Source organism: Delphinapterus leucas, chromosome 7, assembly GCF_059928025.1.
Source record: "Delphinapterus leucas isolate spDelLeu-1000000601 "Yukka" chromosome 7, BTC_Dleu_Yukka2, whole genome shotgun sequence".
Taxonomy (NCBI): domain Eukaryota; kingdom Metazoa; phylum Chordata; class Mammalia; order Artiodactyla; family Monodontidae; genus Delphinapterus; species Delphinapterus leucas.
This window is the reverse complement of record NC_143135.1, coordinates 59,851,077-59,867,292: the sequence shown is the minus strand read 5'-3', so window position 1 is coordinate 59,867,292 and position 16,216 is coordinate 59,851,077. Positions and strand designations below refer to the sequence as shown.

Here is a 16,216-nt window from a genome sequence, read left to right as displayed (position 1 = left end):
AAAAAGTTCAAGAGAAGACACAGTTAGAATATGTGCTCTACGTTTATGCTAGAAAAGTCCAAATGCTAAATATAACCAGAAAATGAATTATTATTCACATTTTCCTGCATACTCTGTGTAAGATCTGCATTTTTGGTAATCATCAGTGAAGCAGAGTAACAACATTTGAGAGAGTTACTGGAAGCCAGTACTCACAGTGGCACAATGGATGCAGCATTATGAGTAAAGATGTAACCAGCATTAAATAAATGACATTAGGGAGCTGTAGAGGTAAGATCTACATAGTTCAATACAATAGTAACTACATTACTACCCTTTAATCACAGTGGGAGATATGAAATTAGCCAGGAATGGCACATTTGACAATAAAGAACATGAAAAGACTATATCCTTGGCCTGAGAAAGGGGTGCTGCCTGTATACTATAAAGAATCTTCACATGCACTGACTGGTCAATAAATGCACATCTTTTTCTTATCCATTATTCTAAATCTTCATTGATGAACTCTACCTTACATGGGACCATGAATTTTGTAATACATCTTAAAATCAAATTGTTTATATAGGGCCCAGCAAAAAAAAAAAAAAAAAAAAAAAAATTGCCCTGCAGGCATACCTGATCAGAGACTAGGAGAAACCAGAAACCATGAAAATGTTACCTGTATATAGAGTGCAAAGAGATCAAATAAAATAAGGAATGACAAATCCATTGGATTTGAGGGTTAGAAAACTACCAACACCATAGCCACTGGAGGTGGGGGAGAGAGAATACATTGCAGCAGGTTGAATAGTGAGTGATGTGAAAGCTGACAGTGACTATTTTTTGATGGAAACTGGCTATAAACAACAGTAGCTAGAAGTGAGGGAGCAAGTATTACATGGAGTATCAAAAAGAATGAGTGAAACCGACTGTACATCACTGAGTAAGTAAAAATTCTTGAGTACATAGTGATAGAGAGCAGGAAATGGAAACTCATTAACACCACTGGTAGGCAACTATAATACTAACTCTTTACTCTTAAAAAAAGGAAAAAAAAGAAAAAAAGTACCTGTAGACTAGAGAGATCTGGTGGGCAACATCTTAAGCAAGCGATCTCACTTAGCATCATTAATAGTGGGATAACTTGATACTGTGTCTCCATTGATACAATATGAAGTGCACAACATAAATCCATGAAATATCTCTGCCCAAACCCTAAATCTAATCAAGTCTTTAGACCTTATTTACAGGAAATACTGGAGACAGAGAGACAAGGTGTGATACTACAAAGAAGCAAATACAAAAATCTGTATGTGGGACATTCTACAAAACAATAGTCTGATATTTTCATAAACCCAATGTTGTGGAAAAAAAGAGGTGAACTTCTAGAAAAAGACACAGGAGATATAACCAAACACCATGGGGTCACCTCAATGAAATCCTGGTTAAACAACATTGACAACAATTACAACTTAGGGACAAGTAGAAAAACTTAAATACGGGCTAAACATTAGACAATGTTGTAGAGCTACTGTTATAGTTTTTAGTGTGATAATGATATTGTATCAATAATTATGTAGAAGAAAGTCCTTATTTTAAGAAAACTCATGTTGAAGTATTTCAAGGTAAAATGTCATATCTGCAGCTTACCTTAAAAAGGTTCAGCAAAGGGACTTCCCTGGTGGCGCAGTGGTTAAGAATCTTCCTGCCAATGCAGGAGTCACAGGTTCGAGCCCTGGTCCGGGAAGATCCCACATGCCACGGAGCAACTAAGCCACAACTGAGCCTGAGCTCTAGAGCCCGTGAGCCACAACTACTGAGCCCGTGTGCCACAACTACTGAAGCCCACATGCCTAGAGCCTGTGCTCTGCAACAAGAGAAGCCACCACAATGAGAAGCCCGTGCACTGCAATGGAGAGAAGCCCCCGCTCGCCCCAACTAGAGAAAGCTCGTGTACAGCAATGAAGACTGAATGCAGCCAAAAATAAATAAGCTAATTTAAAAAAAAAAGGTTCAGCAGAAACAACTAGATATATCTATAGACACAATGGAAAAAATACACCCATACACAAAAGGCAAAATGTTAAATGACTGAATCTAGGTCGTATGTATAGATGCTGTATCATTGTATCATTCTTTCAACTTCTTTTTTTTGCAAGTTTTCAAAATTAAAAGTGGGGGAAGGGGAGAGAGCCAGTAGAGCAAGACGATAAAGATGGCTATAATGGATCAACAGCCCAAAAAGAAAGATTAGCACTAAATAGGAGGTGTGCATTATTTCTGAGGTTAGAAGAGTTGTGGGTGAGTCGATAGAGACAAGTGGGTAAGTATGGGTGTGGGAAGGTAAGGGAATACAGGTGATCTCCATGAAGTACGAGGCAAGAGTAGGTAGGTGGGTGGCACGAAGAATGGTGAAGATCTGGAATAGTTGCTGTGGGGAATGGCAAAGGGAGCTGACCAGAGATGCACAAAGATTTTACAGGGTGCAGCTGAGGTGCTGCTAAGGACGTGAATGTCTAGAAACTATTCTTCATTTTTGCTTCTTATTAGCCCTTCGAGCTTATCTCCCTATCAGAGACCTGTTTACTCTTCTAGACCATGAGTTTCTGAGGTAAGAGCTTGACTTTCATTTTTGAATTCCCAGCACCTAGCATAGTGCCTGGCATGTAGTAAGCATTCAACAAATAATTACTGGATAAAATAGTGACAGTTTCACATTTACCTCTAAATTGTAAGTTTTTATTGACCTTTCTTCTTATCCCCAGCCCATAGATGCTGCTGGGTTAACTGATTCTCTGCCATGCTCCCAGAGCAACATAAATTTAATATCCGTTAAAAACTTCTATCATCGCATTTACTGCATTGTATTGAAATTGTCCGTTGTATTTCTGTCTTACCCAGTAGACTAAAGTCTTTTAAGATCAGTGGCGTTGTAGCTTTGTATCACAAACTCAGAACAGTAGTTGGCTTAATACATGGTAGACATTTTCTGATCTAAGCTGAACAATTAAGAAAGACTTTAAGTTTTGGTTTGCAAAGGCTTTATTTCTGCATGTATGTGTGATTTTAACAAATACTTTCAATAAGCAAAACTGACAATATTACATAAGTACAATCAATAATATAAGATAAAGTGCCAAATTATCTGAAATCAGAGTATTCTGGATAAAACACTGGGAAGAACAATGGCTTCCCCCCATATAAAAAGGCACAACAGCACCTCTTTTCTATTTGCTTCTCTTCAAGTGTTCAAAATGGTAAGAATGTTTTCCATGACACTGGAGGCAAGAGTTTCCAAACAGACTTACCTTTAAAAGCTCAGAAATTGGGTTCAGGTGACATTTTATGAGAACAATTCAGGAGACCAAGCACTTTTAGTTTCAGGCACTGAAGGTGACCAACCTTCTGAAAATGGAAGGCAACATTTGACTTCTGAATGGGAAGCAAGTCCCAAAACCGACTCCTTGAAAACCCAGCCTAACCCTGTACTGTTATAGTCAGGAGATTTCTGTTCTGCTGCTGTAAGCATATTCTTCAAATTTAACTTTTTCTTAATTAAGCATTTATCAGTTCTTTGTTTGACATATTTCAGTTTTTTTCTTGGTAACTCTTTTTGATCAGGAGAATTATAAGCAGCTGGGCATTTCCTTAGACCCATGGCCTGGAATCCAAGCATTTCTGAAGGAAATACTTTTTGTGTGGTAGGAGGGACCCATTCATCAACATCAGTTTCAAGGTACTTAGCAACAGGACAGTTGTTGGAGATCTCTGGTTGTGTAATACTAGATATAGTAGGGCTTCTGGATTTCTGGCTGGTTGTCTTTATATTTTTTGGACAGCTTGGGGTGGTTTGCTGTGCATCATTTACAGTGGAAATCCTTGTCTTTTTATAGTTAGCATCAAGGTCCAAATAAAAGGCAGGTAATTTTTTGAAAGCTCCTGTCATTCCATGAATTCTAGTTTGGTGGAATCCTATAACTGGAGTTGACTGTGAACATGGAACAAAGTCTTGGCTATCTTCAAAATCATATTCTGAATCTGACTGAAAATGAGGTGGAGAGGGACATGTTTTTAGATACAGAGAGGCAGATGTGTTTTGCAAGGATAATTTTTGTGAAGACTGGCTGGAGTTTTCAGAGAATGATCTCAATGAAAAATCAGATTCTGCGTGATGACTTTCTGCCAAAGACTTTCCCCACTGTAACAAAATATCCTGTGACTTTTTGGTCACTTCTGTTGCCATGTCCATTTCTTTAGGACTATCATCAAAGAGATCAGCAGAAGCATTGTAGCCACCTTCATGACCAGCAGAACAGTTTGCTGTTAGGTTATTACCAGTGTGCTCATAAGACATTTCTTTCAATGCGTTCGTACTTCTATTTGGCATACTGCAAAGAGCTTCTAAAGGATATGTGAGTTTCCTGCAAATTGTCAAACTGTCACCCTGGTTCTTTGGCCGCCTACAGTATTGTTTATTTTCTAAGTTGTGAAGGTTGGAAACATCATTATACCTCCTAGAACTCAAAGTTGTCAACTTTTCACTCATTTCGGATAGTGATTTTTCTCCACACCCATTAAAATATTTGCTATTGAGACAAGAATGGTCAGTCTCTGAAGTATCGTGCTTAAGTGAAATTTCAGCCTCATGTGGTGGAATTCTGGTAGACTTAAGAGTAACTGTTGTGCCTGAGCCTTTTGAAGATGGAAACAGAACTGACAGATAAACATTTGGTAGAAGATTTTCAGAAATGCCTCTTTCACTACTACTTATAGAGATAGTCTCTGCTGTGTTCTCTGGTTGTGACTCCTTATGAACGCTAGGACTTGGATTTGCTTCACAGTTGGAAAGGAAGTTATTTTTGCTGGAGTTTGCTTTGACTGTTGCTTGTGGTGATCTTAAGCCTATAGGTGGTGCATGCAAGCATCTAGTAGTTCTCTGTGGAGTCACGGATAACCTGCTGTGGTCTGCATGTAATTTACTGACGTCACTATCTAGATGACATTTCCTGCTACTGCCATCTGTCTGGGTTATAGCAATCTCACTTTCGATAGCTGCCAGAAATTTGTTTAGGCTTTCAGAGAGTGGAAGGTCAGCCCAGATCTCAGGGTCACAGTCCTGAGAACCCCCAGCTATCTCTTCAAGTCTGAGTGATGAAGGTGGACAACACACAGATCTCTCCTGAAAGCTAGCGGGGGTATCTACATCATGATACTGGTGACATGTTAGCTCATGCTGGGAATATATATTTTTAACTTCCACTGCACTGTGGAAGGATTTTGTATTACTTGGCTCAAGGGGCTCTTGCACTTTCAAAGGGAATAAATTAGAACCAGGAACTCCAATTTCATGATGATTGCTATGAACCGCACTTGGCTGATTAGCTTGTAAGCCAAGTTCTTCACCCAGCTTTTGTGCTGCACTCTTTTGATCCATATAAGAAACAGGGCTCCATAAACCCTGAATGGTATCGTGGCAGCTATTGGAACCAGTGGCCTCTGCAGAGGAGATGCACATTCTGTTCTGGTGAAGAGTATCAATGGCCTCGCTTTGTTCTGAAGCTGAAAAATCATCATCATCTGTTAGTTGTGAAACAACGGAAGTGAGTTCAAGTGATAGCTGCCAGAATCCTGAAAAATCATCGCCGCCATGGGACTCAAAACGACAAGAACTGCTGTCAGGGCCACATATGCTGCTGACATCGCTATTTGAATTTTCTAAAGCAAGTAGGTGGCTATTAGGTGCCTGGGAGCCACAGTGAAGTTTCCTGATATCAGAAAGCTGCAAAAGCCGATGGAAATAGTCAATGACAGTGAAGCCTACGACACCTGGGTCTGGTAGAACAATCTGGCAAGCTACTAGCGCTTTAACTTCTCTCTTGTGGTCTGAGCACTGCTCTAAGAGGTTACTGGAACCTGAACCTTGTCGATATTGGCTTTCAAAATTCTGTGAAAGAAGTAAATGAATTTAAATCAGAATAATATTTTCTTCCTTTGACTCAAATGTGAAACAGGGATTTAAAAGGTTAAAAACAGATGCAACTATAACCCCCACCCCTGTAATTTCAATTCCTCTAGCGTTATAGGGTTTAACGCTAGAGGAATTGCAATTATGGGGAAGTAAACCTTGGAGTAAAGAGACTTGTCTTTAAATTTTGGTTCTAAAATTTCCTAGTGTTGGGACTTTGGATAAGTTATTAGGAGCCTTAGTTTTCTCATTTATAAAATAAGGATAAAAATGCAGGATTACTGTATTAGCAATAACACACAAAAAAGTATAGTGCTTAGCAAATAGTAGTTGCTCAATAAATGGTAACTACTATTATATTTCTCATTAGCTTCCATAAGCTTTCAGTGTTTAAAGGAATGTTCTCACTTTAAAAAAAAAAAGAAGAAGAAAAAGAGCCATCTGAGATTTTAAGAAAGAAAACCTCTGTAGCTTCTGGTTTCATCTTCCCTTTGGGTTTTCTCACTGTTCAGCTGTGAAGTGCTGTATTCCGCTTTTTAAAACCCTGACTGCAGTGTAGGCAAAATACTGATTTGTTCCCTTTAGCATACAAGAGACAGAAAACGATTACTCCTTCAGTCAGCACATTCTCTGGACTTTTTCTATAGTCACTTTTATAATTATTTAAGATGATCCTTCCTAACCTATTCTTACAGTTATCAACACTCAGTTACTTTGCCTTCAAGGCTAGTTCCCTCTTTCTCCTTTTATAGATAAGATTAAAAAGCTAGAGTTGACGAAAGTTTTACTACAGAACCTGAACTGAATTTAGAGGGTACAGTAAATACCAAATATCAAAACAAAATATCTAACACTTGTGAATTTATAATAAATTTAGATTTTTTAAGTTCTGAATGCATTTGAATGGGGCTCTTCTAACTTTTGAAAGAGGAAGTTGTCATACATGGTATTTTAACAGATCACCTATAGCCTATTTTTACAAAGCTTAAAGTGCTTCCACAGGCTCTCACACTTACGACTCCTAAAAACTATTTAGAAAATTAAAATCATTTCATTACAATGGAAATGTTAGCATAATAATAAAAAGAAAGCTAGTCTCAATTACCGTCACTCCAAAAATAAAGCTTTGTCCAACAAAGCAAGTTTCAACTGCTTTAGTTAATAGGGTCTGAGTTGCATCACTGTCCAGTGTTTCTGGAATTTCATTACGATCTTGAATGTACCTTGATTGGAAAGAAAATAAAAAATGGGAAGAGATAAGCTTTGAAATTTTAACTCTCCACAAAGAAGACACAATTAGTTTGAAAATACAGCATGAAGCTTTTGAGTTACATATAGGGGGGGAAAAAGGGACTTTAAGAGCTACGCATTTTGTTCCCTCTAGGTTCTTATAGCCTAGAAAGACAAAAACAACTGATCAAGTGTGAATAAAGTAGATGCCTGCCTAGTAATCAGGCCCAGCAATTATTCTAAAAGTGTCACTGGGATCTTTAACCCTTCTCTCAAAGCAGAGGGGGAAGTCTTTCCTCGTCGCTGGCAATCCTGGCTGTGGTCACTTGGCCTTCCCTTTCTTCAAATCACTTTGCTCTCAACTATAAGGAGATGAACAGAGATTTCCTCTGTTAAGTATTAGGCGAGGAGGGCAGAAGACTGAAGGGGAGAAAAAGCTTCAGTTGCTTACATATATCCTTACATTCTCAGAACATCTTAACAGGTCAAGCTATATAGATGAACTTGCAATGCAAATGAAATAAATGACAAAATTCAATTTCTGATATGCAAATATTCCTTCAAATAGCTTCTTCCACCTCAAGAGACCTTAGCCACTTGATTTGAAAAATCCTTCAGTTTGAAACAATTTTACTTTCTTTTTTTCTTTTTTCTTTTTTGCAGTACGCGGGCCTCTCACCACTGTGGCTTCTCCCATCGCGGAGCACAGGCTCCGGACGCACAGGCCCAGCCGCTCCGCGGCACGTGGGATCCTCCCAGACCGGGGCACGAACCCGCGCCCCCTGCATCAGCAGGCGGACTCCCAACCACTGCGCCACCAGGGAAGCCCTACTTTCTTATTATATATTTCTCTAACTTCGATTAGAGTTTTGTAATTTAACAGTCTAATTACAGTTTGGTTGGAGCATGGTTTAACATCATCACAATAGGTATTAAGTAAATAAACATCTTTCTAATTCTCACTTGATTATCTTTTAAATGAACTGATGATCTGAGGTCGAGTGATCATCTGTTTTTACTAAATGCATATTACCCTAAAAACACATATCTTCAGGGGCTTCCCTGGTGGCGCAGTGGTTAAGAATCCGCCTGCCAATGCAGGGGACACGGGTTCGAGACCTGGTCCGGGAAGATCCCTCTACCGCGGAGCAACTAAGCCCGTGCGCCACAACCATTGAGCCTGCGCTCTAGAGCCCGCGAGCCACTGAAGCCCGCGCGCCACAACTACTGAATCCCGTGCGCCTAGAGCCTGTGCTCTGTAACAAGAGAGAAGCCACCACAGTGAGAAGCCCGCATGCTGCCACGAAGAGTAGCCCCCGCTCACCACAACTAGAGAAAGTCCGAGCAGCAACAAAGACCCTGCACAGCCAAAAATAAATAAAACAAAAAAACCAACAAAACCCCACATGTCTTCAAATTCTATTGATGTACTAAAGTAGTAGCTAGGAAAAAGAATGCTTTAAATATTCTTACCTGTGCAAACCAGTGGCTGTAAGACCAAAAAATGCATCTAAGCAGCTTCCAAATACAGTAATACCAAATAATTTGTTTGATTCTGCAACTTTTAAGGCAAGCTTATATCTGTAACTGGCATTTTCAGCTTCACCAGTAGAGCCACATTTTGGACAATTAGACCTGGAAAAGTGGAGGAAAAAAGCATAGAGACGTTCACTTAATTTTTTTAATATGCTGTAAAACAAATCTGGAAAAGTAAAGATTAAAAATAATATTTTATGTACAAAATGTACAAGTTACATCCTTGTTAAACGATTTCAGATCAACCTCTTTTGAATTTTCTCTATTCATAACAGTTACTTTACTGATTTAAATTAAGTAGCACCAAATTGATAGAAATTGAAGGAAAACTGTGTGTGCGTGTGTGGGGAGAGAGAGGGGTGTGGGGAGGGAGGGTGGCTCGTGGGTTGTTACTGGGTAGCTAAATCATCATTAACAAATGAGGCATATTATAGTCTGAGGTTGGGGGTGGGGGCAAACTAGATATAATGAAGCGAGCACCACACCAACAGAAGACCTGAGTCTATCTTCTGTTAAAAGGACAATGAATAATCTCGAAACATTTAATAAATATTTATACACAAAGTACCTAGTCATATTTTTCTCACTATTATAAGAATAACTTTACTTTCTTTAATTTAGTTCATTGAAATATGCTGAGAATTTATTAGATTACAAAAACTAGGTACAAAACATCTTGTTTAACTTGTTTGTAAGGCAATTATGCAATTATGGCCAAAGGCATTCTTTTTTTTGGGGGTGGGGTGGTGGTTCATATTTAATAGTGAAGATGGCCTAGGTCATGTTTAGACATTAGTTGATTTTCTTTTTTCAAGTTTGAATTCTATCAAACACTTTTTTTTTTTTTTTGCCAAAGACTTTCTTATCAAAAATTACTGTGTATGGGCTTCCCTGGTGGCACGGTGGTTAAGAATCCGCCTGCCAATGCAGGGGACACGGGTTCGACACCTGGTCTGGGAAGATCCCTCTACCGCGGAGCAACTAAGCCCATGTGCCACAACTACTGAGCCTGTGCTCTAGAGCCCGCGAGCCACAGCTACTGAAGCCCGCAGGCCTAGAGGCTGTGCTCTGCAACAAGAGAAGCCACCGCAGTGAGAAGCCCGTGCACTGCAACGAAGAGTAGCCCCCGCTCGCCACAACTAGAGAAAAGCCCACGCACAGCAATGAAGACCCAACACAGCCAAAAAAATAAATAAATAAATAAATTTATGAAAAAACAAAACAAAACTGCTGTGTGTCGAGTATAACACTACTGTTATGTACTAGCTGTCTGGTCTTGGGATAAATACTAAATCCCTTAAATTTAGATTTCCTCATCTGTGAAATCCAGGGTTGAAGAAGGATAAAATGAGACAAAGTATAAGAAAAGAAAGTAAAGAAAGAATCTAGTACAGATCTTGTCAAATTAATGTGTTTAGTCTGCTTCTTCCTCATAATTATATTAAATATTGTGATGGTTACCGTCACTTCTACTTATGCTTCCCCTCTTTTCTAGTTGTTTGCAATATCTTAGAACTCTGCTATCCATTTTTCACATTCTTAATTTAACAAGTTGACCCCTTAAAACATCTTATGGTACTGGTTAATCCTAGAACTGTTTTTTCTTCATGTCGCTAATGATCTGGCTTAAAAATGTGAATAGAAAATGTTAGAGACAGTTGTATAAATTTGATTGCTGCCATACAGCCACTAGGGGGAGCCTGAATTCCATGGCTCACAAGGTGACTCTTTTGAACAAAGGTTAATCCTTCATATAAGAAGTTACTGGGGCTCCCCTGGTGGTGCAGTGGTTAAGAATCCGCCTGCCAATGCAGGGACACGGGTTCGAGCCCTGGTCCGGGAAGATCCCACATGCCGCGGAGCAACTAAGCCCGTGAGCCACGACTGCTTAGCCTGTGCTCTAGAGCCTGCAAACCACAACCACTGAGCCCGCATGCCACAACTACTGAAGCCTGTGTGCCTAGAGTCTGTGCTCCGCAACGAGAAGCCACCACAATGAGAAGCCCGTGTAGCCCCTGCTTGCTGCAACTAGAGAAAGCCCGTGCGCAGCAATGAAGACCCAACGCAGCCAAATAAATAAATAAATAAAAACAATAAATAAATTAAAAAAAGAAGTTACTGATTCATCATCATTACATCTGTGCTAATTATTAATTTGTTTTTCCACACTGATGATGGCTCTGTGCCAATCCATTCATATAATCTTAACCAAATTGGCTGGAGTTTGTGTTGTAGTCTGGCCATAGGAGGAAGTGAAGGTAATCGACTTACCGGGGCATAAAACCTCATTAGCACCAAGCTCTAGTGAAATGAATTAAGTGTTTTAAATATATATTAGAACTTCTTTAAAAATTATGTACTAATAACGCATTCAGATCTAATGTAAAATTCTTAGCAAATCTTACAATTAATGTGCATCAGTGTTTTACAGTTTACAAATGTTTTCAACATACATTATTTCCTTCTGATACATAAACAAGGCATTTATTCCCATTCACAAACTGGGAAATTGGGGTGAATTTTTGCCCAATGTGACAAAGTTAGTGATTTTTATGACCAAATCCAAGGCTTTGGATTCCTTGCCTGGAGTTCTTTCTTGTATAACTATAAGAACAGTATGGTTAATAATGAACTATCTTACAAATACAGAGTATCAGTGATAGCCTAAGAAAGACTAGTATTAATGCATTATTAGCATTAATGCATATATACACTAAATTATTTATACTTTTATGTTATATATAAAATGAAGATATTTATGTAGTTTCCTTTAATCCTTTTGGGAATAAGTCTGAATTGAAATAAATGTTAGTATGGAGTAATACAGATCACAGCTTTTCAAACTTCAGTATGCATACCAATCACCTAGGGATCTTCTTAAAATGAAGATCCTGATTCACGAAGTCTGGGACAAGGCCCAAGATTCTGCATTTCTAACAAGCTCCCAGGTGATGCTGATGCAGCCGTTCCTCAGACCACATTTTGAGAAGCAAGGGTAGAGACAACACATTGAAATCACAGTCCTCTGATTTAACTTCTAGAGGCACCCCTATTTCCAAAATGTCATTTGTTATGGAATAGCAGTTTTCAAACATATTTGGTCTCAGGGACCCTTTATACTCCTAAAAATTATTGAGAATACCAAAGAGCTTTTGCTTATGTGGGTAATATCTATCTATATTTCCAATTGAAAATGAGAAGTTAAATGAAAGTGAGAATTCTAAAAAATATTTATTAATACCTTAAAAAATAGATCCATTGCATAAACAAAAAGAACATATTTTTACAAAAAATAACTATGTGTTCCAAAATAAATCAGTGAGAAGAGAGTAGCATTGCTTTATATTTTGCAAACCTGTTTAATGTCTGTCTTAATAGACAGCTGGATTCTCATACCTCCTTCTCTGCTCACTCTGCTGTGATATCACATGTCATGGAGCCTCTGGAAAATTCCACTATGCACTTTTACGAGAATAAGAGTGAAAAGGCAAATTATGCCTTAGAATTATTATGAAAAGTTTTGACCCCAAGAAGCCTCTGAAAGGATCTATCTAAAATAATACTTGTATTTGCTACCTTTTTTGTTTGATACCAGTTAAAACATTCTTTCATTCATTTTTCTAGGTTAGTGTACTTATATTTAGCCCCAAAGTAGAAAAATTGATGAGATTAGTAACCCTTTGAAAATCTGATGAAAGCAATGGACTCTCTTCTCTCCCAGAAAACTGCACACATAACCATAACACACAATATTTTACATATTTCACAGGTAAAGGTAATGAAAAATATTAAAAAATAACATAGGAAAAGAAAGTTCTTAGTGCAGAGACAGATTTCTAGACCAAAGGGATAATGGGTCCCGTTAAGTGAATCAGAAGGGCAATTTACATGTTTGGGCTGGCCGGATTGCTTATATGGACAAATGAGTCCCCTTTCTTGCTCATAATTTTTGGGAGTACATACACCTCCCCCATATATATATAAAATCATATATATATATATATATATATATGTTTGTTCCTTCATATGAGATTACCATATTCACATATACAAATGTGTACATATGTATATATACATATTCACATATATATGAATATGATATAACTTTTATACAGCTGACCCTTGAACAACACAGGTCTGAACTGCAACAGGTTCACTTATACATGGATCTTTTCAAGAGTAAATACTATATAGTACTATATATTCTGTGGTTGGTTGAATTCTTGGATGTGGAACTGTGCATATGGAGGAACCACAGGTATGGAGGACCTGCATAAATGGAGGAACTGCACATATGGAGGGCCAACTATAAGTTATACTGTGTAGAGGGTTGGCGCCCCGTGTTGTTCAAGGGTCAACTGTACATATAGTTTTTACATTTTTATTTCTTTATCTGTATCTTTATCTATGTCATGGAATCTTTTTTGAAAAGAAATCTAATTTGGAACCCTAATTCAAGGCTGAGAATGGAGCTGTTGTTGAAACTAAAGTGGGGCCCTAAAGCCCTACCTACTAGTCAGCACAATCCACTATTACTTCTCTAATCCTATCTCCTTCTAGAAGCATAGAACCCTAAGGCTCTGCAGAACAGTAATTTGAAAACCACCACTGCTCTAATCTTGGAGGTTAATAAGAGAAAAAAGTTAATCCCATAAACACAAAACGTATTATGGTGGTTGTCACTAAGGATTTGGGGTTCAATGAAAAACTTTTAGGGAGCAGGCTTTTTGCTCTTCACTGTCTCTAAAATCTTCTGTAAAGGCTACAGTGTGGAATTCCTCTGTCATAAACTTGCTGTGCTGCAGCAGTGAGGAATTTCTGTTTCCTGTGCTGGCTTACAACTGACTCCAGGTAAGAAAAAAGGAAAGCAGAGATAACAGTAGAAAAGATAAGCACTGGAAATTATGGGAATAGACTTTGTGTAGCACTGTTAATGTAATATCTGTAGAGGAGAGGCTATATTTTTGTGTACTACATTTCCACAGGCAAGGACAAAGTGCTGCGGATTTTATGTGACTAAATGGTCCAATTAGAGCTCAGTTTTCTGGGGTCATCTTAAACTCTGGGAAAGAGAGGGGGAGGTATCATTCTGGATACAAATTTCACTGCTAATTTAGAGGTAATATAGTAATTATGGATCTAGATAGCAGTCAGACTGTTTAGGCTTGAATATGTTTCTGCCACTAACTATCTGGCTTTGTGATTTGGGGCAAGTTATTTTACTTTTCTAAGCTTTAATTTTCTCCTTTGAAAGTTGGCATTAACAGTAGCATCGCCTCACAGGGCTGTTGTATTAAAAGATATAATGCTTACAAAGTTCCTAGTACCATGTGTAGCATATAGTAAACATTCATTAATGTTATCTATTGTTATTACCAGTCTAAAGAGGTAAAAATGGCAGTATTGTTCAACCTAAATGGTTGTTATAGATTATCTTTAAAAGAAATGACTTGGGGGAAAAAAACTCAGTTTTAAAAATGTTTCACATTTATATATTACTAATTATGTATCACACAATGTTTGAAGCATTAATTCACAACAATCCTATGAAGCAGATATTATTAGTTTCCCCATTTTGAGATCCAGATAATTTAAGTGACTTGCCCAAGGCTACACAGCTTTAAGTGGCAGGGTTGAGAGTTGAACCCAGGCAGTCTGGCTCCAGAGAACTGTGCTTTTTAATCACCAGGATATAATGCAATAGGTAAAGTATACTTGCCCAAGATCATACAACTATCAAGTGTCAGAGCCTATCTACAACGCTGTTGTGTTTTCCGAAGCTTGAAATCGTTCCATTTTACCACACTGCTTCTAAGAATAGGTCCTAAAGGAAAACAGTCCCTGGGTTTTAGTTTTTTCAGAAAATAGGTAGGAACCTGAAAATGAGTGAAGCTAAGTCTAGATCGAAGACAACCTGACACTATCACATTGTCATTTATTCATTCATTTAACATTTATTGTGTATTTTCTATGAACTAAACCATAGGCTGAATGCTGAGGATTTAATGATGAATAACACAAATAGGTTCTTTCTCTCAGTTTACAAATGAGTACTTGAAAGAATAGCTTAATAAATAGTGAAAACTACTGGAAGGATGACTTAGAGTCCAGGTGTGGGTTGGAACTGTCAATTCCTCCCCATACAATGCTAACTAGACAAAAAAGACTAGTTAAGCATATTGCTGGCCTACTACTCTACTTACCTACTACTAGGTACTTACTAGATATTCTTATTCTCACCCCTAGGAAGAGAGAATGTATTCTTAAGGAACTCCAACCCTAACCTCTCACCTGTACTCTATAAAGATCAGAGAAGAATCCTAGGCTCTCAGGTCTAGTTGGCCTGAATCTGGGCACCATAATAAAGTATTATGTGGCAAGCACAGGTGCTGAAGGATACAGAGATTACAATAACAAAGTCCCTGTTCTCAGGGAGTTTATTCATTTATTAAAAAATAATCTGGAGATTATGCAAAAATAAGCAAACAATGAACAAACAAAAAACCCCTACACTATTTCCAGGGATATCCCAGAAGTGTACTAAGTTTTTGCATCAGGCTCGTGACTTCCTCTCTGAGAAATTAGTTTTCTTCTCTGAAGCAGGTACTTAGTAAAGACTTGGAGATAATCTGAAACATCCCTCTAGTAATAGAGGATTACCAGCCAATTCTATTCCAGGATTTACAGAAGAACCAATCTAAGAGAATCTTAAGTCCTGATACAAATATAATCCTTACTTGCCTTTGAGCCATAGGAAATCTACAGTGTACACTTGCATTTTCTTTCTCACACTTTCAGGCTTTATTTTTACCTTTTGGAGACCAGGAGTATCCGAGAGAAGCACTTTTGACATGAAGGATATATAAAACTAGAATTCTGGAGAGCAAGAACTGAGGCAAGAAGAAATTTTCTTCTTCTATTCATGTGTCCTCACTGTGGTCTACAAAACAAAATAACCATGGGATGAATGGCAAATCTTTAATTGCATGTGTGTAATTCATTTCTTAGGAAAATCACTTAAACTTCACTGCAAAGTCAATAGATTTTTTTTTTGTAGTAAATGTTAGTGTATTGGAAAACTAATTTTCTTTTTCTGTTTAATTAAGAAAATAAGATTTAAAACAGAGTAGTTCAAGCAAATATTCTGTTTTTGAATAAATGCTCCACCCCAGTAATTCAAGAAAGGTATCATTTAATTTCTTTCAACATCTTTATAAGAAGAGCTATATAGAACTTGTTTCCACTATTAATAGAAAGGAACTTAAATGAACTTACAGGAATGTTTAAAAGAAACGAAACTGGTGGGAAATAGTTCTTTTCAGCTGGAAAAAAAATCACTTCATTAGATTTCAGTATGTACATTTCTACACAGCTTGAAGAGGAAAAAAAGACAAGTTAGAGTGTACAGATAGAAAAATTAAAATGTTGCATGGTCAAATGAGAGTTCAAAGTGCTTTATGAGCCTTGTATAAAACACGTCAGAGAAGTAAAACAATAAAATAGCAG

The 16,216-nt window shown here is 37.8% G+C and overlaps 1 protein-coding gene across 2 annotated transcripts in view; it reads right to left on the bottom strand.

Annotated features, from left to right (window-relative positions):
- The window catches only part of DDIAS (DNA damage induced apoptosis suppressor), a 30,309-nt gene that overhangs the window by 7,266 nt on the left and 6,827 nt on the right, over positions 1 to 16,216 (bottom strand). The window contains exons 2-6 of one of the 2 annotated variants that reach the window (XM_089915357.1): positions 15,986 to 16,032; positions 15,522 to 15,650; positions 8,648 to 8,809; positions 7,050 to 7,167; positions 3,288 to 5,923 (exon numbers count right to left, since the gene is read on the bottom strand). In XM_089915357.1, the coding sequence (XP_089771483.1) occupies positions 3,323 to 5,923; positions 7,050 to 7,167; positions 8,648 to 8,809; positions 15,522 to 15,634 (2,994 nt within the window). In that variant the 5' untranslated portion in view covers positions 15,635 to 15,650; positions 15,986 to 16,032 and the 3' untranslated portion in view covers positions 3,288 to 3,322. Of the gene's footprint in view, positions 1 to 4; positions 5,924 to 7,049; positions 7,168 to 8,647; positions 8,810 to 15,521; positions 15,651 to 15,985; positions 16,033 to 16,216 lie in introns of those variants that run through there. The other variant, XM_089915356.1, reaches the window with a different exon arrangement.